The 26,282-nt window shown below is 43.4% G+C and overlaps 1 protein-coding gene across 4 annotated transcripts; it reads right to left on the bottom strand.

Annotated features, from left to right (window-relative positions):
• Positions 1-510: 510 nt before the first annotated feature.
• dnajc6 (DnaJ (Hsp40) homolog, subfamily C, member 6) lies at positions 511-25,080 on the bottom strand. Of its 4 annotated transcripts, none has more exons than XM_018753846.2 (18): positions 24,357-25,080; positions 20,368-20,518; positions 16,464-16,513; positions 15,324-15,472; positions 13,734-13,856; positions 11,472-11,605; positions 10,375-10,569; positions 9,871-9,988; positions 6,825-6,904; positions 6,292-6,485; positions 4,533-4,922; positions 4,293-4,436; positions 3,981-4,070; positions 3,101-3,235; positions 2,714-3,019; positions 1,979-2,127; positions 1,492-1,668; positions 511-1,097 (listed from the first exon to the last, which is right to left on the bottom strand). In XM_018753846.2, exons 1-18 carry the CDS (start codon positions 24,481-24,483, stop codon positions 996-998), a joined length of 2,814 nt encoding a protein of 937 aa, XP_018609362.2. In that variant the 5' UTR covers positions 24,484-25,080; the 3' UTR covers positions 511-995. The 4 variants fall into 4 exon arrangements, with proteins under 4 accessions (XP_018609362.2, XP_018609365.2, XP_018609363.2 ...); XM_018753849.2 differs by having other exon boundaries at positions 4,368-4,436; XM_018753847.2 differs by having other exon boundaries at positions 20,368-20,503.
• Positions 25,081-26,282: the final 1,202 nt, after the last annotated feature.

The following is a 26,282-nucleotide window of genomic DNA, read 5'->3' as shown; positions in this document are numbered from 1 at the left end:
CAAATATCTTATTTTTAATATCAAGAAATGAAAAAGAAAACCCTCCTTCACTGGGCCAAGGGACCTTTGCTTTCACCATTTATAAGAGCTGTGACTCGGTGACCTTCACTGACTAAACACATGAGATCCACGATATGTGATTACAGTTTAAAAGGGTTTTGAGGTATACTTTTCATGCGTGTATGGATGTTCATGATCCTTTTAGTCAGTTTCACCTTAATCATCGAAATCGCATACTTACATAAACCAGATATTCATCATTCACCATCCGTCATCCTCTCCAGCACTCACCGCAGTTGCCACAAAGACTGAAAAAGATTTAACTGGAAGCACTGCTAATTTATAAAAAAATAGAAATACCTCGATATCATTTTATCATACACAATTCAACCTCTACCCTTAAGGTACGGTAGGTCTCCAGAGATACAAATAGCTCCACGATGGAGGTTGGACCTCGTTCTGAAACGTGCATCATTTAGAGAGAACTTTCATTTAAAACACCCAGAAGTGAAAATTTTCACATTGCATTTATTTCCATGTTTCTCATGTATTCATGCAAGGGTACTATGGTTCCTTGCCTCAACAAAGTTCTGCTCGTATTCTTGTATTAAACACAAATTTGTTCCCAGTGCATAGTTAGACATATCATGGATCTTAGACAGCGACTATCCAGTCTCTCATCAACTGTGAAGATCAATACATGTTCTCAGTTATCGCTATATCACACTTAGTATGATTTTTTTAAGGTCAGGAGTCATAAAAATGCAGAACAAGTTCACCTCTAACATCAGAGTGAGCACATAGTGAATGGCTTAGCCTTATGCCCACGCAGCTGTGCAGTTAGCACCTACACATTGAGGTCCCAATGGAGCCAAATCCTTGTGACGATAACGTTGCGGAAAGGGAGGAGGGAAGAGCAACAGCACGGACGTAAGAGGTCCTTACTCTTGTGATGAGCCGCAGGCAAAGGACAGCAACATAGATCCTGTCCAGCGTCAGTAAAGGGCCTTTTGTCCTTGGCTTTCAAACTCGGACCAGGCGTCATTCAATTCCATAAAAATCATCCTGGCATATTGTTCATAGGGCTGTCCAGTGGCCTTGAAACAAGAGCAGAAGGAAAGTTTCTTCCTGCATACTCCTTTGAATAAACTCTGAACGTATTTTCAAACACCTGATATAATTTGGTTTTCATTATTGCTTTTTGTTACACTGTCTGAGAGGTAAGAAAGGGGCACAACGCAGAAAGACGGACACTAACGTGACTGCAGTGGCCAAACAGCATCGCTGTGATTGATAAACGCTACCTTCTTTTTTTGAAGACTGAAATTTTAATGATTATTAGTGTAAATATGCCTGATTGAATGAGCTTCAAACAGAACAAGTTTTACAGTATTAGGACAGGTGCAGAACTGTGGCCTTTACCGATTTGTGTTGCAACAGTACATATTGATCTGTGGTGCTTTACCCGGTAAGCAAGGTGGTGTGACTCACCTTGTCTGGATGGACCACCAGCACGGCCCTGCGGTACACCTTCTTGACCTGTTCCGGAGTGACAAGGTCAGCCATGCTCACAGGCTTCCAGCGGGTCTCGCCTTCCCACAAGACCGTGTGCATGGTGGAGAGCAGGGCCCGGATGTTGCGCTCCTTCCCCTCGATCCAGTCCAGGATCTGGTTGGTGTACACCAATACAAACTCTCATAGATTTACACTGTCTTCCATGTAACTATCATAGAATTACATCTGGATCACCAGACCTTGACTTAAATGTTTTCTGCATTTTATTTTCCACTATAAATTTCCTGTGAAGCACTGTGTAAAATTTTTCTATGTAGAAATGCACTACACTGAACAAAATTTGATACAATGATTGACTGCTAACACTGTGATTGTTAATGTCTACAGGCTGACACCAGAGCACACTGAGCTCTTACTTCCACCCTGAGTTCCTATTGCAGCAGTCTAGAAAGCCACAGTTCACCTTCAGCTTTTCTGGGTCCATCTCCTTAGCCATCTCCTCCTTCCTCATCTCAGCTATGGTCCTTGGACCCTTCTTCTCCTTAGTGCCAGGGAACCCTTGTCCAGACAGAAGGTCATCAAAGCTGACATCTGTCACTTTAGGCTTGCTCCCTGTCCAAAAAAGTTAGAAATCAGCCAATGATATTCAGCTAACATTTCACATCTAAACAGTGAAGATTTTGGAACTAATTTTAGAGACTATATAGTATTCTCCCATCTTAAAAAGGTCATTCATTCATAACGTTAATTACTATAACTCCAAGATGCAGTTTCACTGATAAAACCTTTTACGTGTTAGTGAGCCTCAAAACTGACCCCATTTATGCTAAAGTATCACTAAATCGTTTTAGAATTTATACTGTTACTTCAATAGTTAACATTAGTTGTCATAATAAAGACAGGCACCAGTAGATCTACATGTGGAAAGTGGCAAATCCAAGAGTGTTACATCACCCCGGAGTTCTGTAGTCCACAGAGCGAACAGAAGTGTGTGTCTCACAAGCTTCACATCAGTTTTTGTGTTTACCACTCCCACTTTGGCACGTGTGTCTCACTTAGACGTAGGAATTGTGCAACTGGTTACGACTAAACTAGCAAAGAACGGAAAATACAAAATCAGCTGTTCTAGCAATTTGCTTGTACATGTTGGTGTTGGGTACACACAACAACCAACCTGGCGGGCTATCCAAAGACTCACCCATGTTGGAGGTCTGTTTGCCGGCTGCACTGGGGGAGGCTCCACTCATGCTTGAGAAGTTGACATTGTAATTGGGTCGGTTCTGGGGGGAGGAGTGGGACATGGATGAAGCTGTGGGCTTCGCTTGCTGTTGGTGGGGCTGCCACTGTGATCCCCCACCAGGCTGCCAAGAGGGGAAGCTGGTGCCAGGCTGCCAGCCTCCACTCGCAGAATGCTGTGGAGACGGCCGCTGCGGACAGCTCGCGGGCGGGAAGGCACCCCCAGAACCTGTCGGGGTGGTGGCCTTGCTGGAGAAGCCAGAGCCTCCTGGGGAGACAGCAGCAAGAACTTACAGGGAAAAAGCCACGCATCATACAGGCCTAATTGCTAACCATGGAGCACATTTACCTCCCAGACAAGCGCCTAGTCCCCCGAGGTCAGCAAACGGGTCAGATGTGTTGGGTTTGGCTTGATGAGTTGGTGTGCTGTGGATTGACCCAGAAGGGCTAGTGCTGGCTGACTTGCTTCCCATCCCAAAGCCTCCTAAACAGATGTTTAAACAAAACGTTTTGCAAGGTTCCTCAAAAAAATATTGTACAGTAAATAATCTGTTACACATTATGTACACTATGTATAAAATATAAAGCACGTGATGAGCTGTGTGAAGCAATCATATCACCTATGGTCGATAAAAGTGCAGCTGACTGTTTTCATTCATATCACGAGTCAGATGAACAACAGCACCACCCACATTCATCGAAAGCAACTTGTATGATTATCCCAATTAAATTGTGGTTGGTGAGCTGTGTAACCCAAGCACTACCTGTTGTGAACCATCAGTGTGCCTGGGATGTTCGATACGAAGTAAAGACAGATGTCAATACATTGTGCGTTTGACCTGCCAAAGCGTTCCCATGCATCTCCACACATCTCCTTCAGACTCACTGCTCTCAGGATCTCCTATCCACTCCATAAGTTTGAATTACATTATCTGTCACATTTAACTTTGTTTTTCTCGTCCGTTCCATATGTTGCTACTCCTGTAATATTATAGGTAATGTTATCTGTTTTAAACAAATTTATACCCTCTACCAACTCTACATGCAGCTACCCATGTAATTCATGCTGGTCTAAATAGTGGCACTGGACAAATTCACTGTCTTGAAAATTGTGTGTGTTGATATAATGCACTTTTGTTTTCTATGAGTTGTTCGTCTGTTGAATAAATAAATGAACGTATGAATCGTGTGAAGCCTAAGAATAGTGTTCTGGGAAGTGTGTGAGATACCTGGAGATGCTGGCTTGTTCCAGTCCCACGTTCCCATTGGCTTCTGCTGCTGGATGGACGGTGTGGTGGGGGGCACCGGGGAGTTCCGGCCTACAGCAGAAGAGGGCTGTCAGTGAAAGGTTGACACATGCGCCACACCCACTACCTATGTGGTGCCATGGCTGCAGCCAAACATCTCATTGTTACTCACGTAATGCTGTCCTTATCCAGGCAAATGCATGCATGCACATGCCGTGTGTGTAAACAGTGCCACATGGAAAAGTGCTGGGTGAGAGCGGTAAAGCAGTGAAGGTGCACAGGTGCATGCCTTACCCATGCTTGTGTTCTGCATGGTGGGGGATGGAGATCGTGCTGCATGCAGGAAAGGATCCAACTGGCCCGTGTTACCTGGCCCGAGTAACAAGCCCATAAACTCCTGCTGTTTGGGGCTGGAACTGGTACCAAAAGGATCAAAACCTGTTTCATTAAATCAGAAGGGATTTGTGTGTCAGTCTAAGGTTTCAAAGCTAGGAAGCATTTTAGAGGAGTGACAAGAACATCTGAGCGGCTTACTGTCTGCATGGTGGGGTGATGGACAAGGAGACGGTGAAGTGGTAGACTTTCGGGGGGTGGACTGTGTGGATGCAGAGCTGTTGCTTTGCTGGGGGCAGGCCCCAAACAGGTCACTGAGCAGCTCAGTGTTGGTTGGTGGCTGAGGGGAGGTGCTGGTGTGGTCATCAGGACCACCGTCTAGGCCCAGCAGGTCCACATCCTCCAAGGGGGGCGGGGCCATCGGAGGCTGCACTTCAGGCTTCTTGGCTGTGGCCAGAAGGCCACCACCCTTCTCATTGCTAACGTTGCTCTGCTGGCTTGACAGGGAGAGCATCTCATCATCTGAAGGCTCGCTCTCATCGTTGGCCTGACCAGATCGGTTGTCTGTGCCACTGGTGGATCTCCCAGGCTCTTTGGAAAATATGTAGACCTACACATCAGTGCTGATATATAACAGGGCAACACTTAGAAATAAATTCAGGCATTACCAGGTTTCACTGGATGTTAATATTGTCAAGTTGGATTGTTTTCAGTTTTTCTTGCAAAACTAATTAGCCTTTGAGTGCAGCAACTTGGACAAGATGCTAAAACACAGTGGGCAGTTTTTAAACAAAGAGATGACAGTGACTATAAACATAGATATAGTAGACTCAAATCTTGAAAGTAATTATGATGGGGCCACAATACCACAGCTCATGGTCACTGCATTTCAGAACTGATATTTACGCTTATGCATTTGGCAGATGCTTTTCTCTAAGATTGTGTACAGCTCAGAGTGAACAAACATGCTTGCCACAGCAAGCATATAAATAACAGGAAGTGATTTACCTCCCTCATTAATTTCATACAACTAAAGCTATAAGATGACTTTTTTAAATTCCCTGGTAATGGGAAAGCCCTGTAAATCATGTAATGGCTATAATTAATAAATACAGAACAGTAATTTTTTTGCTTCAAATCAGTCCCAAAAACTTGAAAATTTCAGTAACAGAGCTTGACTGACCACAAACTGCAAAACAGCTCTGCCTGCCACCCCACATTGAATAACTGGATAGAAAATGTAGGTGCTTTCTACTCCAGTTTACACCTCTGCTAACATGGTCATGAATCCCTGGACCTCAGCAGAGTAACGTCAGATCAGCTAACAACATAGAGCAAACTCAAACCCTAAAAAGGCCATAGGCGTGCGCTTGTTGTGAGCGGTGGGGGCTGGGCCTGGGACATAGATTACATAGAAACCTCTTTGATAAAAATCAAGCCCATTCACTGTGTCATGCACATCAACCTAGTGGAATCTGGCACAAGGAACTGTCTGGTTCCGTAAAACTACATTAGAGGGGCTGTCTCTGCACTACCCCTTACCTTCCAAATCGAGTCCCTCCATTTGCTCTTGTTAGGAAAAAATAAAACCATATTAAGCAGTGTGATTCATTTAATTGTCCTGAAAGTGACTGAGACATACCTTAGACAAGTTTTGTATATTGTTATTGTCTTGTCCTTCACTGTCTTATACTGTATATTGCTATATTTAGTTTCATGTTTGGCACCAAATCACAACTAATTCCAGCATGCTATATACTGGCAATAAAAGGTTCTGAGATATGAGTTGATGACCAGGTGATTTTTCCCTCCGGAGAAATATACTCTGGTTCATAACATAGACTGTGGAATGGACCCTAACTATTTATGCCACGTAATACCTTCATTTGGGATATTTAAGTATTTAAATGATTTCTACTGTATCTGCCGAGTATGGGAGTGCTTACAATTGCCTCCTCACCTGCGATAGCCAGTGCATCCAGGTACTCCTGGTGGCAGGAGAAGAGGATGCTGGGACTCAAGTCCTTGCTGGGGAATTGCTCCCAGGGTGGAGTGAGGTCCTTCTGTTTCTCTGTGCTCTCCACCTCCATTTCCAGGACCACGTGGAACAGCTGGGGGTACTTCTCCGGTGAGTCACAGGCATCCAGCTCTGGCCTGCATGCGCGTACGCGCACACACACACACACACACACACACACACACACACACACACACACACACACACACACACAAGACATGCATACAGATTAACACACGCGCACACACAGACATGCACGCAGATAGTCGCACACACACAACGTCGTGCACACAAATATACATAATGAGGCACATGCACACATACACAAAAATATAAGCATGTTTAAATATACATACACATACAGGTGCATCCAAACACACAAATACACAAACAGAGATGTGTAGACAGAGACATGAAAATGTAAGCATTGTTATAAAGTAAACATAGGTAGAGGAGGCAGAAGGAGAGAAACTTACTTAATAAATTTTAAAACAGTCGTGCCTGGAGCAATGAACCCAGTGTGGAACTGGATCTGGAATATCTGTGTGTTGGAAACCTGCACGACATTGGATTACTCATTAATGTGTTTCTGGATTACTAAAATGCATACAATACCAGTCAAAACTTTTGAGTATATGCCAGCAACCTCTGAAGCACTTATGGGTATAGGCTGCACAAAAGAAAAGAGCCAAAGCAATTGGCCTACAAGTATACTAGATATCCGGGAAGCAGCGCAGAAGAGCTGGGTAGACGTGCACAAACCTGTTAACGGAATGCTTTGTTTAAAAAAAAAAAAAAAAAAAAACATTTCCACCTGGTGGACTCACACAGATATTGGAGTATTTCACACACACACATTTTCAGAACCGCTTGTCCCATACAGGGTCACAGGGAACCGGAGCCTACCCGGCAACACAGGGCATAAGGCCAGAGAGGGAGGGGACGCACCCAGGACAGGACGCCAGTCCATCACAAGGCACCCCAAGCGGGACTCGAACCCCAGACCCACTAGAGAGCAGGACCCGGTCCAACTCACTGTGCCACCGCACCTTATTGGAGTATTTCTTTTTAGAATATCCATACATGCTGACATACAGTTTACTAATCCTCACATATGTGGTACAGTTAATATGCTTTGAGAGTTCCTGTTGAATGGTGTGGCCCTAGTTGCAAGCAATAGGTGCATTTGGAACCGCAGTGTCACGCAGCGGTCAGTCTTAGAGCACATTGGGGATACTATGCAGTAACTCTGTGCAAATGCTCGATAAATTACTATATTATGCTTAGTCCTCATACAAATTGCTCCTGTAAACATTTATTCATGTAGCCGATGCTTTGCACCAGAGCAACTTACAATGTTAAGCTCTTTCACAACTATTTATCGGGATAATTTTACTGGAGCAATTTCAGTGTAAGTACCTTACTCAGTGGTACCACAGCCAGATGTGGGAACTGAACCTCCAACCTGGGTCCAACCTTGGCTTCAAAGACAGCACTTTTAACCACTACGCTACCAGTGGTCCCTACTAAACATCACCTAGATGTATAAGTGGGTAAATCACTGTAAACATCTTAACACTGTAAGCTGCTTTGAAGAAAAGCACCAGCAAAATGAATGAATAATAACAGTAGGATTGAATCTGCTGTGATATTACACACACACACATACACACACACACACACACACACACACACACACACACACACACACACACACACACAATGTCTACAACCGCTTGTCCCGGCAAGCAAGAGCCTAACCCAGCAACACAGGGCGTAAGGCTGGAGAGGGAGGGGACACACCCAGGACGGGACACCAGTCTGCTGCAAGACAGCCCAAGCAGCACTCGAACACCAAACCCGCTGTGCCACCGCACCCCCTGCTGTGATATTATATTTACCTAATCAAGCATTGTGATTGGTTGAGACTGTCACTGTGAAGTAGGAAGTACATACAGTAAGCTTGTACCTGTAATAAATGTAACCTTGACATTGTACATTGCTTTGGAGAAAAGCGCTAAACCAATAAGCATAAATGTAATGAAGGAAACAGTGTTTGCATGCTTTGCAAAATGAAAAATATAGCAGGCAGTGGAAAAATTTCATGTTAATTACAGGTTAACCAAGCAAAAATGCTGTCATACTGAATAAAAAGCCCACTGTATGAAAAATGGTATATACAGGTATCCCTCGAGTTACAAACTCTTCTAATCTGAAGTTTCAATTTAACAGGTCTTCACTTCTTTGCCCTTTGGCTAACTTCTAATGCAGTATGAAAGATTTTAGCTGGGGGAAAAGTGGAACCTAATTGTGTGTGGCCTGACTACAGCATTCTCAGGAGGAAACTCTGTTCCCTGGTAGGACTTTATTGTATTTTAGGTACCCTGCTGAGCTTAAGCTGCACATTTTGATTTTTGGTGGCTTGTCTGCATCAGACCTGTCTGTTGGTGTTAGGAATGTGAGAGCGTTGCTTTAAGAAAGTGCGGCATTATGGGAAGTGTATGAAATTCCCCAGGCGTGACTGTCGGCCATATTGGGTGTGTTATCCAACAATGATTGGACAGACAGCAGGATAATTAGTACCAAGTTAAGATGGTGGGTTTTTTTTTTTTTTTTTTTTAAGATAAATAAATATGTATCTTTCAGCAACAGCGCACATCTTTAGAAAGTTGTTTACAGTAAACGTTGTGTGCTCATTGGATGGTTTGGTTTGGTTTGATGATGGTTTGGTTTTTTGCTCATCCTCTGGAGAATTGGTCAATTCATTATAAAGAGAAACCAGAGTCAGTGAGACAAAATTGGCCTGAGTTTTCTAACCATGGTATAGATGAAAGCCTGGAAAGGTAACAGGTTTGGAGAAAAGCATCTGCTAAATATACATATATGTCAGTGTTTTACATCAAGCTGAAATTATGGGTTGGTAGTTATATAGGTGTTTTACAGTTTTTTTGTTTGTTTTTTTTTTTTTTTAACTCATCTAAATTATTTTTCTAAATCAAACCTAAACTGGTTTATGTTTTTTGGATGGGTTGGGAACCTATGATTTTTCCTCATTAAAATAAAGGCAAATAGGCTTTCAGTATCCAAAATTTCAGTGTCCCACTGCTTTCAGCTATAAATTAATTTTGTAACTTGAGGGATTTCTGTATTCATAAACCATAGTAACAGCTTTACCAGACCCTGTTGCACAATGGCTGAATGTATAGTTTTAAGTCAAGCTATAAATAAGAATTTGTTAGAAATGTTGGAAAATATGTTGGTGTTATCATGCACAAAAATATTTTAATTCTCGTTTTTATTGTCTGGGAGCCAATTTTAAAGCAAGAAATCTGTTTTACAAGAGAAATATTCCTAACAGGATTATTTCACATACTGAATTAACCCCGTTACATGAGTAACATTTGTATTTATATTCCTGACTGACTGGCACAGCTCAAAGTCCCACACAGGTTGGTATCTACTGAAGTAGTACAGGTTCAGCAGCAGATCGTGGACTGCTCTGAAGACACCGAGACCGTGTACCTTTGCCTGGAGCCGCCCTCCAATCGTGAACCGCATGTGGTAGACGGAGATCACCACATCGCCTTGAGCACTCACACCTATAGGGAAGACAACTTTTCCTTCTTGCACTCGATGCTCTCTAGGGGCAAGTTGGTAGACCAGTCACAGAGCAAACATGTTAGTGTGGGAGACACATTAATCACATAAATGTTTGATTATGCAAAGTAAAATTATAGTTATTTTGTATCCCTTTTTGCCATTTTATCAGCGTCATGATCAAGTATCATTAAATAGGTGGATTTACATTATATTCCCACACTTTATTCCAAAATGAACTGCAATGCAGTGTTTAAGCAGTTTTTTTCCAGCTATTCTATGGTCATAAATAAGATCTGGTGGATTTCAGATGAAAAATTTAATCAGGGAGATTAAATTGCTTGAGGCAAACAAGACAGGATATATGTGGTTGGGAGTGGGCCGCAGCCAAAGGGTGGGAGGTGTTAGACAACAGAGAGTCAGCTCCACCTCATCTTTTCATAGTCCTGCGCCGTGGTGAAGATCCTGGTCTCTCCAAGCAGCACGTCGCAGAAAGGCCGGCAGCCACTGCGCTGCTTGTTGAAGCAGGGAACAGGGCTCATGGTTACAGTTTTGATGAGCAGGGGCTTGCTGTGGGGGAGCGTCGGTTTTTCTGAAACCATGCTGCATACGTAGCCGATGTACCTAAGCAAAAGGCGAAGGTTGCCTTAGACATGAACCCACTCGGAATGCACACCCCAATCCAGGCCTCCTGCTACAGCTGCACCAACAATAACAGCAACACAATACGTTTGCTTAAGAAAATACCAGCATGAGGTGCTTCGTTTTTAAACAAACGGTCACTGTTTAACCCAGTAGTGACCTATACAGAGGGGAAGCACAAAATTCCAAACCAAGGTAAATGAAACACACACACACACATTTTCAGAACCGCTCGTCCCATACGGGGTCACGGGGAACCGGAGCCTACCCGGGAACACAGGGGCGTAAGGCCAGAGGGGGAGGGAACACACCCAGGACGGGACGCCAGCCCGGCGCAAGGCACCCCAAGCAGGATTTGAACCCCAGACCCACCGGAGAGCAGGACCGTGGTCCAACCCACTGCGCCACCGCACCCCCTCTGTAAATGAAACAAATTTAAAAAATAAAAAGCAAAACAAAGCAACATTATTGCTACATGTATTTCTCATACAATGTACTTTTTTTTTCTCCAGTTGTAATGCAGCATCTAACAATTCTGGCTGTGGAAGGCTTTCACTGTCAGCTGTATAATGCTGTGCCTAATACTGTTAAATGACAGTATGGAATGTCCTGCACAATCAGTACCAATAGACATAGCAATTTGACAACATAATTGTATCCTAAAATCTTAAAGGGACTGTATATATTAAAAGCTTGCATTACTCATTACCTGTCACTGGACCAAACTGATGTGTGGTGTTCATTGTCTTGCTGGTCAACTGGTCAATGACTCGAGAATGGAATTCTTTTACAGAATGTTTCCGAATCCCCGCTGCAGCGTGGAGCAGGACGAGCTTGCAAACCCTGCAGGTGAACTGACCTTGATGCAATGGGACACGACTCACCTCCTGTGTGAGGGCCAGAGACCCGATCCAGGCTTCTTGGCGCTCAAGAGCTGCATGGCAGGAACTGGGTTGTTGAAAAGGTGGCAGAAGCAGAACATGGAACAGACTAGGACTCCGGAGGGTCCTCGTCCATCCTGAGAAAACGTAGAAAGAGGTGATTTACATTGTGGCCTTTTGGAGAGGAGGTTAGGAGATGACACTAATGATCATATTTAAGGACAAGGATCTGATTTTGCAGGTTAGGTAAGATAACATACTGTTTCAGTTTAATACAGCATCATAACTGCCACAACCCCAGAAAGTGAAAGCCCTGAGACCTACCAAAGGCACCACTTGAAATCCATGTAATTAATCCAACACTCTTGCTTTCAATTCACCTGATCAGTTTCCCAGCTTATATAAAGGGGTTGAAGTCATATCACTAGTTTGTGGAGTCTTGGTTAGTGCTTTACTGTGATTATCTAGTGGTGGCTGTTCACCATGTTTCTGTTTCAGTCCTGAACTCCAGTCCTGTGGGTGTTTGTCCTTTGTGATCCTGTCCAGATCCTGTGTACCACCCTGTCTTTGCCACACACCTTTGTATTACCTCTGTTCACCCAATGCTGTTTTACTTAATGTATAACATTCTGCGTGTCTTTTGTTCCGTGTCCATTGTCTTACCCTTGCACTTCAATTCCTGGTTAGTGCTGTGAACTTGTATTTACACTCTGGTTGGGGTCACTGCACTTTGTTCATGTCTGGATGGTAGTGCAAAACACCTTTGTGTTTTATATCTAGATTTTAGAATCAAACTTTCCATGCAAAAAATGTTGTCTAAGCAAAAATACAAATGTTATTACTGTTGCTTAATTTGCTTAGCTGATGCCTTTGTCCTGGGCAACTTACAAGAATGCAGTGGTGCTTGAAAGTTTATGAACCCTTTAGAATTTTCTTTATTGCTATATCAATATGACCAGATTTTCATGCATCTCCTAAAACTACATAGAGAACACAAATAAGACAAACATTATGCTTGTTTATTTAGGAAAATAATCCAATGTTACATATCTGTGTATGTAGGGGAAACTCTAGGATTATCAGTTCATTTGAAGGGGAAATTAGTCAGGTGTTTCAATCAATGGGATGACAATCAGGTATGGGGGGCTGCCTTAGTTAAGAGAAATCTGGGGCTTCATTTTCAGTCAGATTTTCACAACACAGCTTTGTGGAAGTGTGTCATGGCTCAAAGAAAGAAGATTTCTGAGGACCTCAGAAAAAGTTGTTGATGCTCACCAGGCTGGGAAAGGTTACAAAACCATTTCTAAAGAATTTGGACTCCACCACTCCACTGTCAGGCACACTGCATACAGATGGAGGAAATCAAGATCTTTGTTACTCTTCCCAGCAGTGGTCAGAGTCTGCTCTTTTTTATAATGCTGGAGTTTGCCTTTCAGCCAAGCCTTGTAGTGTTCTAGCAAACACAATGCTTCAAATATGTTTTTCAAAAAATAATTTGATATATATTCTCACTGTATGCTAAATGTATTACTTTTGGGTCTGTTTAGACATGACGACAACCTTAAATCCAAATTAACTGGTTAAGAATATTTTGGAAGTTGAGAAGCAGCCAAAGATAGCATGGTCCAAATATTTGAGGACAGAAAGCAATCAGTGCGACTGAAATATTCAGGGCTGCTGATAAAAGCAATTAATACCGTTTTGGAAAAATTACCATACAACTGGCAGAAAGTGCTCTGTAATATTTTCCGAAAATATGCTACAAATGCATTTCCCTTTTGCTTTGCTTCTGAAATCCCATGAGAATTAAGCTTGTTGTGAAGTCTTAAGAAACCTAAAAAGCTGGCAGAGTACAAATATTCTAAACTGTATTATCAGGAACGCAAACCCTGGCAGGATGCCTCTGCAGTGCAGCTCACAGGCCCTTCATGGTTGCCAAGGGCCTGGGGGAGGATTAGGAAGAGAACAAGGCAGAAGTTCATTAGAGAGTTGGTGGACTTAAGGGAGTTTGAGTGGAAAAGAGAGTAAGAGAGCAGCAAGGTGCAAGAAATGAGAGGCAAGTAGTGGGTGTGGCTAAATTGGAGTATGTGGGTAGAGTTAAGACAGGGAAGGTAGGAATGAGGGACACAGAACGAGTTGTCAGAAGAAAAGGACAAGTGTTCTGGGAGAACGGAGTGGGTAGGACAGAGGAGTAGGGAAAGGAAGGCGGCGTAGGTAGAGCGTCGGGGAAAAGGGATAGTGACGCGCACCTGGATTTCCTCTTACCATGCAGGTGATCACACAGACGTTCTTGGGGTTCTGTCGAAGCCAGTTGTGCATGTTCTTACAAACGGCAAACAAATTGTGGAGGCTCGGGGCTTGTCTGGCTGGCCAGCTGCATTCGGACACCTGAGACAGAGCAGGAGTATGAGTAACCCTGACACATGATCTTCATATAAATAAATAACACAGGCAGAAAAGAGCAGTGCTACAGTCTGTTAAATGAGTGATTCTAATGACTCATCACCTTACAAAACATGAGAGATGAGATTAAAAAGAGGGATCATCCCGGAGAATTTAAGTTTGTTATAGCATCATTGCCTTATTATATAAGGTAGACAAATCAGTAGACAAAAAATGCTTGCCTCAAATATCTGATAAAAAGCTAGAGAGAAAGAGTCTGATAATGTCATTACCATCCCTCAACTCACAGTTCAGACCAAGGAAAATTGATAACACACATTTGGATGTTTACACATCTTTTCCTGCTCTAGGAGTAACACTTTTCAACAGAGCTGCTGTGAAAAAGCTGCATGAACAGGACTGAGCAAAACTAAAGCCATAGCATGTATGTCTGAAAAAACCCAAATCAAACCATTTAAATACAGCAGAAGCATGCGCATCCAAAGCAATTAAACATTATTAATCTAAACAGCTGGAATAAGTGAGCAACAGATAAAGTGAAACCAGATGAAATTTGACATCATTCCCATATGAGGGAGATTTTATTATTGCATTTAAGCCATCCTTATATAGACATGATGTGTTTCTGTATAGATCTGATGACAATAAAAAAATGAAGCCAAGAGGTGATTCAACTGGTGTCTCCTAATACACTGTCAGCAAGGGCATTAGTGACTCATGTGATTACAGGAAGAGTCTTCCTAAAACTAGAAAGAGCACCCATCCCTGTCCAGCGAAAGATGGAGTTGTGGTCAACAAATCATAAGACCACAGCACTTCACAGACTGAACTGTAACCCAGTAAAGCTGAGGACACACTTTAAACTCCATTGGGTGCAGGACAATCAGAACACTACTCAAACTCAGGACTTGTCTAAGACGATGCTGTGAAGGAGAAGCACGACTGATGGAGGTATGCTGCTGTGTTGATGGGTAATAAAAAGGAAATGAGTACTTCCAGCATCTATATTGAAATCAGGTCAGAAAAAAAACATTCACTAGAAATGTGTGAATTCTCACGAAGGCCATAGACTCTTCTTGGTTATGGTCCTGTATGAACCCAAAGATATGCTGCAGATCACTGTCTTCTGAAAACTGACCACAACCTTAGCTGGGGTCATTAGATCAGGTGAAATAGTCCGGCTTATAGAAATTTCTTTTAGACATAGAAACTGCTGTATGTGCAGTGAATGTCCTACCCACAAGTTTTGTAATTTTTGGAATTCTTCCACATTATGTAACTTGCTATCTCAACATAGCAGGGAGTTGGGCAAGCGCAGCATTTTTATATCAAAGACACATCTCTTTTAACTGGCTTCCCCTCTCAAAATCATTTTCCTTTTTTAATTCTTTGAAAAAGTTTCCTGTTTAGACTTGTCCGAGCAGGGTCAGATTCTACTCCTATGACTCTCACCCTGTTGGAGAACTTGGTGCCACGGTAGTTCCTTTGGGAGAGGTTGAAGACCGTGTAGTGGTCCATGTGCCGAGAATCGAGGAAGGATCGCATGTCCTCTATGTGGTTCCTGTAGCTAATCTCCACTGTTTCAGAAGGAAATGACATCACTGCCAGGGGGGAAAGGAAAAGGAAACTGCTACATTATCCTGATCCAGTGATGTCAATCAGAGCAATGTTAAGTGCACTTAACTGCAAATGAAGTCAACAGATGGGAGCTGTATAGGAGCTTGGCATCTGCTATAGGCTGCAACTCAAGACAAGAGCCTTCCAGCATTGAATTTCCATGGCTTAGGTGAGTGATGGATTAATGAGAAGGCCTTTGGTTGCGCCCCGTGAGTCAGATGAGTAGGACTGGAAAGCATCTCACCCCACATGCTCAGTGACAGCCACTCTTTGTCGCAGAACTACTGTCTCTGCTTTCAGTCCCCAGTCTCTAGCAGCAGACTACCAGAAAGGTATAGTATGGATAAGTGAGCATTCTCTACTCCTTACAGTACTCATCTGTTTTTCTGAAGAATCCTGCATAAGTCATATTTCCTCTTGTACTTATTTGTACTCTTTCATATACAGTGCATTCAGAAAGTGTTCAGACCCCTTCACCTTTTTCACATTTTTTTTTGTTGCTGCCTCATGCTAAAATCATTGAAATTAATTCTTTCGTCGTTATGTGCTATAGAGTGTAGACTGATGAGGAAAACATTAATTAAAAAAATTTTACCATAAGGTTGTACCATAAAAAACGAAAGGGTCTGAATATTGAACACACTGTACACTGGTGCAGATCAGATAAAGTGTATTACTTAAGAATAGCACATGTCCCACTAGGGAACTCACCACCAATTCCGCAATTATGACAGCTGCTGAAGAATTCTATATCCCTAACCATACCTGATGGCCTTCTTGAAAAAAGTCTCTCACAAGACAGACTACAAGCAGACAGATGACACTCATGGTTTGCTTAGATGCTTTGCAATAGGACTGGACGGAGTGCACTTCCGCCACACCCCATGCTAAGCAGTAAAATGATCTCAAGTGTTTAACCAATAGTGCATTCTTATGCATCTTAAAATATAATTTCCCGGCACATGCCTTACTTACCTATAATTCTTGACGTGATGTAGGAAATGTCCAGTTCCCCTTTTGTATAACTGAATTTAAAACAAAAAAATATATCTTAATAAACGTACTTAATTCAGTTACTGGGTTTTGATTCCTGCATTCTTCCAGGTAAAACAGACATTTAACAGTGTTCTTTAAATGTTACCCAAGGAAGGCCTAAGCAAAAGTTTGCAGTTACTATGTTTTCGAGCACATTATCAAGGAAAACCACATGTTTGGTTTGGGTCACTTCTGCTTTATTGCCTCCTGCAGTGCGAGGTGTGTCACTTGCCCAGTCAGCACTCAGGCCTTCCATGTCTGTCACAGTGACCCTTAGCATGTAAAAGGCCACCTGATGGCAGCAGTGAGAACTAGAGGCTTACACATGCTGCCTTCATTCCCTTCCAAGCAAGCCCAGGAATGAGGTGGTCTCAGGTGTGGAGGGCATTAAAGTGGCTGCAGCACGGCAGATAGGCAGGCATAACAGAATGATCAACAGATAGACACAATTAATTGGAGAGACAATAAAAAAAAAACTGAGAATAAAATGCCCACCGAAAAAGTTTTTTTTTTAATTGTTGATAAATACACAGGATAGTGCAACAGCTTCCTGTCAGTGCTTGACTGGATTTCAAAACCCTTGTGCTTGCCTATAAAGTTAGGCACCTCTATACATATCTAGCCTTTCATGAGCCTCACAGTCTTTGTTAATCTGACCTCTGTTCTCTTGCATGTTCCTCAAGATTGCCTACATTCTCAGAAAACACGCTCCTTTTCTGGACACCTGTAAATCCAGGTTTAAGACCCACATGTTCAAAAACACGTATACATACCATATTTTCTTCCTCCTTTTTTATCCCCTTTGTGTCTTTACATTTATTTTATTTTCTCTTTGTATTGTTAGTTTCATTCTCTTAATTTTTTTGTAAATTTCCTTTGTTGTTTTATTGTTGTAATATTTATTTCTATTTTACTTTAAAGGGCTTTGAGAGGCAGCTTTTATATGTGTCATATAAAATAAAGTTGTTTATAATAATAATAATAATAATAATAATAATCCCTGTTGTTACTGCTACTGTTGTTGTCAATGTACCATCGACAACAATAACAACAGATTATTCAGTTGTATTTCTGTTGTGCGAGATGGAAAGTCCCTTGTCTCTGCTTTATTACACAAAGGTGACATCCCCCGAGAGGCGATAACACCACCTAATATGGTATCAGCAAGTAATAATCCTAAAGGGATTGCTGCTGTTCTAATCTCATACTCATTGCAGTCCTGTATTTTCTGTGGACTCACTACGAGGTTAGAAACCCTTAAAGTGTAAAACACACACATTTCAGCTCAAATCAAACTCCAAATTCTTCCCATGTTCGAAGTTAGCCAAATGTAACATTATCCATTGTAATCCGATATGATATAAATATTTAAATATGTTAATAGAAATTAAGTTACAGCCACTCTTTCTTTCTAAGTGGCTGCGACTGTCACTGCAGACTCGTATCTCGAGCAGAAAGCGTGTGCCATTCTGTACAAACATGCACTGTTTGCTCAGAGGCATGAGCCAGCCTGCTAATGTGAAACAACTCCAGGCTGCTCACCTCCGTCTGTCCTCATTACTCAGTAAAGATCAGAGTCCAGGCACTAAGAGGATTTTCGGCACACCGGGAGATACTGTTCGACGCTGTTCAACAAGCCATACGCCATGCCCACGCAGCCCACATGCAGGCATGCACACGCGTACTTTCACGCATTACACGTCGAGCAGAGTTCAGCTGTCCTTAAATTTGTCCCCTGCCCCTGCCGCCCATGCACACCGCTCCCACTCTGTTCCTAAGAGCAGAGTTTGAAATGGGTCATGCGAGTGTGCTCTAGTTAACAGTTCCTGTAAAAACCTTCATCCCTCCTCAGGAGGTTCCAGGTTTAAATCCCGCTCACCGAGAAGTCTGCATCATGCGGCTTTGCAGCCGGGCTCCCTTGCATTCGGACAAGAAGAAAGGGGCCACTGTGAGATGTTTAAGGGCTAAAGCCTGGAGCCTTCAGAACGAGTGCTGGCTGAGGTGATGCTGTGAGGCTACTCGGAGGACTTCCGGTCTAAGGCACAGTCTGAACCCCAGTCCCCCTCCTCCTGCAGCTTCTTGTGGTTTGCGGAGGTCCTTAAGGGGATGTTTTTGACACCTTTCTGCAACGCCGTAGGTGCCACTGAGATACACGCAAGCAAGGCAAGTGCACAAAGCCGAAGCAAAACCCAGCTGTGGTTTGCTGGACACTACGCTAAGCGCTACACCTGCAAGTGTGACACTGTGCATATGCCCACGTGCAGCATTGCATGTGTGTGTGTGATCATATGGGCCAACCCACAGCTTTAAAAAAATTGTCCTTTAACACGTAACAGACTTCTGCATCATTTGGCATGGATTTCTCCAGAGACAGAAATATATAAAGCTAGAACATGATAAATAACCCTCTGGACGCTTTATGTTTATTCATAAGAATGTATCCGAATCGTTCATTTTCATTCACCATTTGTCCTATCAGGGTCAGGGCAGTCCACAGCATATCTTAAAAACACTGGGTGCAAGGTTGGGGAGGTACATCCTGGATGAGAAGAAGAATGATCACACTTACTCTAATCGATAATCACAAGTGATTGTCTTTCAGGTACTAGCGAAACGCCCCCTCCCCCTCCAGCCTTACGCCCTGTGTTGCCGGGTTAAGCTCTGGTTCGCCACGACCCCGCTTGGGACAAGTGGTTTCAACGAGTGTGTGTGTGTGTGCGTGCGCGTGCTAGTAAAACAAAGCAGTGATTTTTTTTTTTCGCAACTTTGGCATGGAGACCAGGAAACTGTCAAAAGTGATCAATTGTTTTACGGAACAACAATGTTCTAGAACATAAACAGTCGCTTCAATGTGATACTGTGTGTTTAACACCAGGGATGTTAATTCAGTTCCACTGGTTTTGCCACATGACCCTTGACAGCAGACAGCCATCTCTGTAAAGAGGAGTATGACACCCTCAGTCTGCAGCTGAATGTCCAACAGTGTGCACCTCTGCAGGCCTATGTGGGGCTGCTGCTGCATCAATATTGCAGGATGGCAGCTGATAGAGACCTCACAGCGCTGCGTCACGTATTGTAACATAAGTAGCCCTGTTATGGTGCCTTCGCTCCACTCCCTGACACTTGTGATGAAAAAAAAAAAATCCCTCTGTATTACGTGAAAGTGATCTGGCACGGAAAATCACCACAGTTAATCCAACCCCCACAAAGCCAAGTAACTTGGATGTTACCATAGCGAACACCACAATCAGTGGTGCTCCAGAACTCCCCTCCCCTCCCCATTCCCAGCCCACACCATCACCATGTAACCCACCCCTTCGCCACTTTGTCAAGCCAGTCTGATCGTTGCCAGAGCAGCACAGATCCCTCTTTGTGCGGTGGCCGGACAGATGAGCGCTGCATGTGACCCCCAGTCACCAGATTCAGATACCGCTCTCTCCTATCCATCCGTTTGTTAAGACTATCTGCCTTTTACCAACTTTGCCCTTTTTCACACTTCTACTTTTCCAGTGTTGGTTTGTTTTAATGAGTCACCCAAATTAACATGTGAAAACCTTTCACTCAGATGGGCAAGAGTGCATGTCCACTTGACTTTACTGCAAATCCCATTTAACTAAAATGACTTCAGTGTTTTAGTAGGTGAAGACTCAAAGCTCTCAAAGAGGTTTACCGTATTTTGCAGACTTAAGTATTTTATGGCTGAGAAGATCCTGGCGGATTTCAATGAAGACATGATTGTTGCAGCTCAGTTATTTATGTGGCTTTTTCCTGACATAAGGCAAGCATTGACTGTAGAAGCTGAAATTTATCATGTCCATCAGGAAGTCAGGAAGTGGGGACTTACTTTGCAACCTGGTGCATTACTTTGGTGGACGTGTCCTTCAGGGTGTCTTTCAGGTTATCCTTGAAGTTGCTGAAGAACTTGCCGGCTCCCCCTTTCACCATGTCCAGCAGGCCACTGCTGTAGTTGGCATCCATATCTGGAGATGAAGTGCCTTCAGGCCATCAGAATCGACATCTTAACAAAATGAATACTAACAGTATGGACTGATCTGAATATTTATGGCAGAGTGTACGTATGCTTGCTGCATTCTGTTTCTAGTATTCTGATAAGCTCTTGACAAGTACATTCACATCTACATTAAAAATGTATTGCATTAACCCTGAAGTCTCCCTTGAGAAAAAATTAACTGCAGTGCGAAGCTAAGGCAGACTTCCATGCCTCTGATAGTCAGCTCACTAAGATGCATACTGGGGAACCTGCATCCTGACTCTGCATTAACCTGAAGAGGTGCAGAATGAATGCCCAAGGGTAGAATGCTGAACACATATTTTCCATTAATAAGCACATCAACAGCTACTTGCACGCCTTGACCTAGTCCAGACAACAACAAAATGATCCTAACTTGGTAGTGATATGAAAAAGCTAATAAAAATTTTTGTTGTGAATCTCAGCATTAGATAAGGTCACCAATACCAGAGCTCTCAAGAACTCTCCTAGAATTCGTATGTAATGCATATTCCCTGGAAAAGCAGTTAGACGCCAAAAGATAACAATCCTACACTGCGCAGTTGAGTGTGGAGTTCAGATTCACATCAAATAATATCTGTTAGGAAACAAACCTGCACCACAGAGCTGGAGAAACACTGACCTTTCACACTTCACCAAAATCTCAGAGAAATCACTGCCAATGACATCTCATTGGCAGTGGCTACTCTGCCGTAAAGTGTGGAGTTAACTTCATTGTATATTATGTTCCGTATAATTTATGATAAAATGGGAAAAAATCTTTCTTGTCACATTTTTTGTCCAATATTTCTTTCTTTCTGTTCGCCATGCATATACAAATATATACAGTACATACATACATACAGGGGTTGGACAGAGTAACAGAAACATGTAACAATATATCAATACGAGGGACCTAATAGGGAGTAGGACCACCCTTTGCTTTCAGAACAGTCCTTTTTGGAAGGTTGTCATACAAGTCCTGACCTGTGAGTAGTGGGATATTGCGCAATTCTTCAAGAAGAAAAGCCTCCGGGGAGGGATAAGGAGGTAGAAATCTACTTCGCACTTGAAGGCCAAAACATACAGTTCTCGTTGAGACCGGGTCACAGAAATCCTAAATGATCTCTTTTACAGTTGACACATACTGTTAATTGGCAATCAACCTCACGCGACTCACTTTTGCAGCTTCAGTTGTAATTGCGTTTCAGCTTCTTCAGTGTTAACCTCTTGGTGTTGTTTTTGTAATTTTGTTCACCCTGCAACTGTAAGTATGTACATACAATACTGCAGTTTATTACATGGTATGTAAATGTTTAATAACAGTCGGGAATTTTGATAATTGAGTTCTCTGCTGAGATTTCAATAACATATCATATGGTATCTGGAGGAAGAAGTTAGAATTTTCCCCACAGGAAATAATCGTATTTGTCAATGGTATTTTATTACAAATTTTTGCTGAACAAATGGATTTGCAGGAACGAATTAAGTTTGTAGACATTATAAGTAACAGCTTGAAATACTATGTGCAAAAAAGATTTTCAATACATTCGGAAGATGACAGAAATATATATAATTCACTACAGAAAACCACTCATTTTCCACCGCTTCAAGCATTATCAACCACGCAACAGTTGTTTCCAAAATAACTTGGAACCAAGGTGCCATATTCATTTAATAATGCTTTAAATGGAAGCCCACTCTGAATTAATTTCCACTTTTAATTCAAGGAGTGATGTCTGCAGTTTCACTCCTCTGCCAGTAAAATATTCTAGTACACTGAGCCTAAAGATAGCCAGACAGGGTTGCACAGCAGACTCCATCAGCAGCCATGACTCTGCCAGCTCTACAGCCATAAGGAGGAACTCTTCCTGCATGCATGCAGTCATTGGGGTTTGTCTGCAGGGACAGCGAGTGTCTCTGAGGGTCTGCACAGACAGCTACAAGCCCAGCTAAGAAGTGACAAAGAGCAATAAATGTATCTATACATCCACCATCATATATTTACCTGACACTTTTCTCCAAAGCAGCTTAGTGTTAAGGATACAATTATTTATCCATTTATAGCTGGGTAATTTTAGAGGAGCAATTTAGGGTAAGTACCTTGCTCAAGGGTACTACAGCTAGAGATCAAACCTGTAACCTGTGGAGCTAAAGGCAGTAACTCGAACCACTATGCTACCAGCTGTCCTTAAGCAGAGTCATCAATGCAAGCATACAAAATGACAGCAATTCGATCTTACGTAAACACATTGCACATGTTCTCTTGCAGTTAAAGCATCTTACACCATTCTGCAAATTTTTCTTCATCTCAGCTCCCTCTTTCCAGGGAGCCCCTAACTTAGTCTGAGAAGCCCACAAATGTGAACTTCTGTTTCAAAGCTATGACCAAAACAAACCTTTCTGACTGTCACAAAAACAGATAATCTGAAGTGCCTGTGAATCCAGTAACCCTATTTCACTGTCCCACATACGGTCCAGTCCTCTGACATCCATAAAGCATTGGAATGCATTATTTGTTCTCACATTCTCTTTATAATATGTACATATATGTACATTTATCTCAACCTCTTTGGTTATGGGTTATACTTTGTCCATCACAGAATAATAAAACATATAATCCATGACAGAGTTCCAAATAAGACTTTCTAACCCCAACCCTCTATGGCCAAGGCAATTATACATAAATAGAATGTCTTCAAGACTGAATGATATATTCCTTGATAGAAATTTCCTTTGTACACATACATATATATATGCCAGTACAATAATAAGATATATGATTTATTAACTGCAGTTGTTTTAATGACAACTGGAATTCATATTGATGGAAAACAAGTTTGACAACATCAGTCTATTAAGTGGGTTTCACTGAGCAAAACGTGATTTTGAAACTAAGCACGATATATTAGAGATGATACTCATTTGCTTTTATTATACCAGCATGTCACAAGGCCCAGAGTCAAGCTGACTAATAGGAGACTGGCAGGAAGTCCAGAACATAGTAGAGCTCGCAGAAACGGATGACGAGGGCTGCCAACACGGTTACAGCAGAGCCAGGAGGCGTCTATAATACCCGCAGAGCGGCAAGGGCTCTTCGCTAAACTGCGGTCTGGGCGAGATAACACAACACGAAACTATTGCGGCAGAGCTTGACGGGCCAGCACTTTGCTGACCCACTCCTGTTTCTGAAATCAAGTCCCCAGTCTGCCGCTCACCCTGCTGTCCCAGCGACAACTGGGGCACGGGCAGAAGAATCAAGAGCCTGCTCGCTTCTCAGTGCGCTGCAGTGGAGCTGATTCTCTCCACCACGAACCCAAACCAAGACACAGACCGGAGTCCGACCCTACACCAAGCCCAAGGGCAACGCTTGGCACAAACCTTTGCCCTTAAGCTCAAAGGAACAAACAGAGACTCATTATGCTCCATATTTCACAGGAAAAGCCAAATAGACGACAGTAACCAGTTGCTCCTGGACAACCGAACGCTGCTTAGTACTACATCCCTCGGGACATGGACTGCACAGCGTTTACAGTGTATTTACAACATGTGTGCTGTATTTCTCACTATAATCTAAACTAAAGCATCGACGCAGACTGCGCTGTGTGCGCACCGTGCACTCATCGTGCACGCGTGCTGACAAACACATAGCGCACACTTATTCACATGGCATCATGTCAGCAGACATGGAGCGACACATTATTGATTATTATAGCAGGACGTCGGCTGTCGTGCCGGTCGCCCTTTGTTGTGGCAGTCACGCGGCGCGTCCACGCGGGCGGTCGGCCCGCGCCGGGCCGGGCCGGGCAGGGCCGGGCGGGTACCTGCGCTGTCCGCGGTGCTGAAGCCGCGCTCTCCCCCGGGCTCGGGCGCAGAGCCGGCGTCCACCAGCTGCAGCGATTCATATCCGTCGTAGGCGCCCTTCTTCTTGTACGCGCCGAGAAGGCTCATGACCGCGGCGCCCGGGGTGCGGGACTGCGGGTCGCGTCAGAGGAGCTGAGCGCGCAGCCCGTGGCACATCTCCTCCGCGCACGTCCGTGGGAGCGGTGCGATCGATCCTCTAGCCTAGGAAGCGGGCTAGCGCGTGTGTCCCCGTTCCTTGCCAAGCGCTCCACGCCACGGTACGCGCGGGGGGCAGAGGAGCGCAGATCCCCGCCGGCTGAGCTGCCGATCGAGCCGCAAGTCAGGCGCGGATGCTCGGCTGAGCGCTGCCCGCTCGCTGGAGGGCTCCTCTCCGGCGTCCTCCTGGATCCAGGCCAGTCCTCAGAGCCCCACGGCGGCTGTAGGCGACCAAACAGCGCCTGCTCTGGAAGGAGCTGCCCTTTCCCTCCGTTTCGTCGCCATTTCCCGCCTGGTTTCTCAGCACATTCTCTTTCTTCTTGTGCTGAACTAATTTAAACACTGTTCCGCTGCGCTTTCTGCATGATCATCATGATCTTCTGCATTTTGCGCCGAGGAGCGACGGCCGAAATACAGCATAAAGCCACGTGACTAAAGTGTTATTATCGTCACATGGCTGCATGCGTACAGTACGAGTTGACTAAAAATCAGACGTTGGTTCTAAAACCTAATCAAAAATGAGATCCTGAAATGCTTCAGTTTGAAACTCTAGGAGAAAGAGGCGATTGCGCTCTTGAGGTCTTGTTCAGGCAACTGAATGTAAGTCAGTAAGAGCTATTAAGAAAAACTTGTGAACTTGTGCTTAGATCATGTAAGAATTTAGATCTCCGGAGACTTCCGCTTCTACTGCCACTAAGACATTTATAATTTATCCCATTCTGTCTGCCAGAATTAAAAAGATTTGGCTACCCAAAAAAACAAAAGTATTATTGTGAGGTACTACCTACTTGGTCATATATTAATGTAGCAACCACCATTAAGAGGATATATTCCTGGAGAACAGTGAGCAATTGTGCAAAATGAACAATATTTTGCACTTACATTTACATTGCATTTATTCATTTAGCAGACTCCAAAGTGACATCCAATGAACACTATGTAGTAGTCTCAGCCCAGACAACAGTCACACAAGGTGACTTTCAATGCTGGATACACTACTTACAATGAGTAAGTCTATCCATGCAGCAGTGAAACACACTTTTTGTCTGTCACACACACATACGGTACTGTGCAAAAGTCTTGGGCACTTAGATGTTTCACAGAAATATTTGTTTTAGACGGGTATTTAATGTCTTCCGCATTAGTGTCAATGGGAAGGAGCATATATTAGATTTACAATCATTCCTTTTGCAAAAAGTTACAGTATTACAGTAAGGGTTTTGTATGTCGATAAAGAAAGAAAGTACACACACACACACACACACACACACACACACACACACACACACACACACACAGTCTGAGACCGCTTGTCCTGAGGGGGGTCACAGTGAACCGGAACCTAACCAAGCAACATAGGGCACAAGTCTGGAAAGGGAGGGGACACACCCAGGATGGGACGCCAGTCCATTGCAAAGTACTCCAAGCAGGACTTGACCCCCAGACCCACCAGAAAGTGGGACCCAGCCAAGCCTGCTGCCCCAAGCTGTTGTTGATGATGGATAGTCACTAAGCTTTGTAGGAAGTTTATTAACTGAGAGCATTATTTTTGGAAGCATTCTCACTTTACAGCTTTTTTCCCCAACCAAGAACCTAAAACTTTTGCATAGTACTGTACATACACTATGAGTGATTTTAGGGTCACCAGTCCAGCTGAACGGCTTTGGACTGTGGGAGGAAACCGGAACACC

Source organism: Scleropages formosus, chromosome 9 (assembly GCF_900964775.1).
Source record: "Scleropages formosus chromosome 9, fSclFor1.1, whole genome shotgun sequence".
Classification (NCBI taxonomy): Eukaryota; Metazoa; Chordata; class Actinopteri; order Osteoglossiformes; family Osteoglossidae; genus Scleropages; species Scleropages formosus.
This window is presented reverse-complemented; position numbering and strand designations above follow the sequence as displayed.

Bases quoted from the DNA above. Each gene is read 5' to 3' on its own strand.
- dnajc6 (XM_018753846.2), bottom strand. From the start codon at position 24,483: ATGAGCCTTCTCGGCGCGTACAAGAAGAAGGGCGCCTACGACGGATAT. The intron at 11,606-13,733 runs GTAAGAGGAAAT...ACGTTTTCTCAG, and splicing joins TCTGTGTGATCACCTGCATG to GATGGACGAGGACCCTCCGG. The intron at 10,570-11,471 runs GTGAGTCGTGTC...CCTTTTGCTTAG, and splicing joins CTCTGGCCCTCACACAGGAG to GTACATCGGCTACGTATGCA.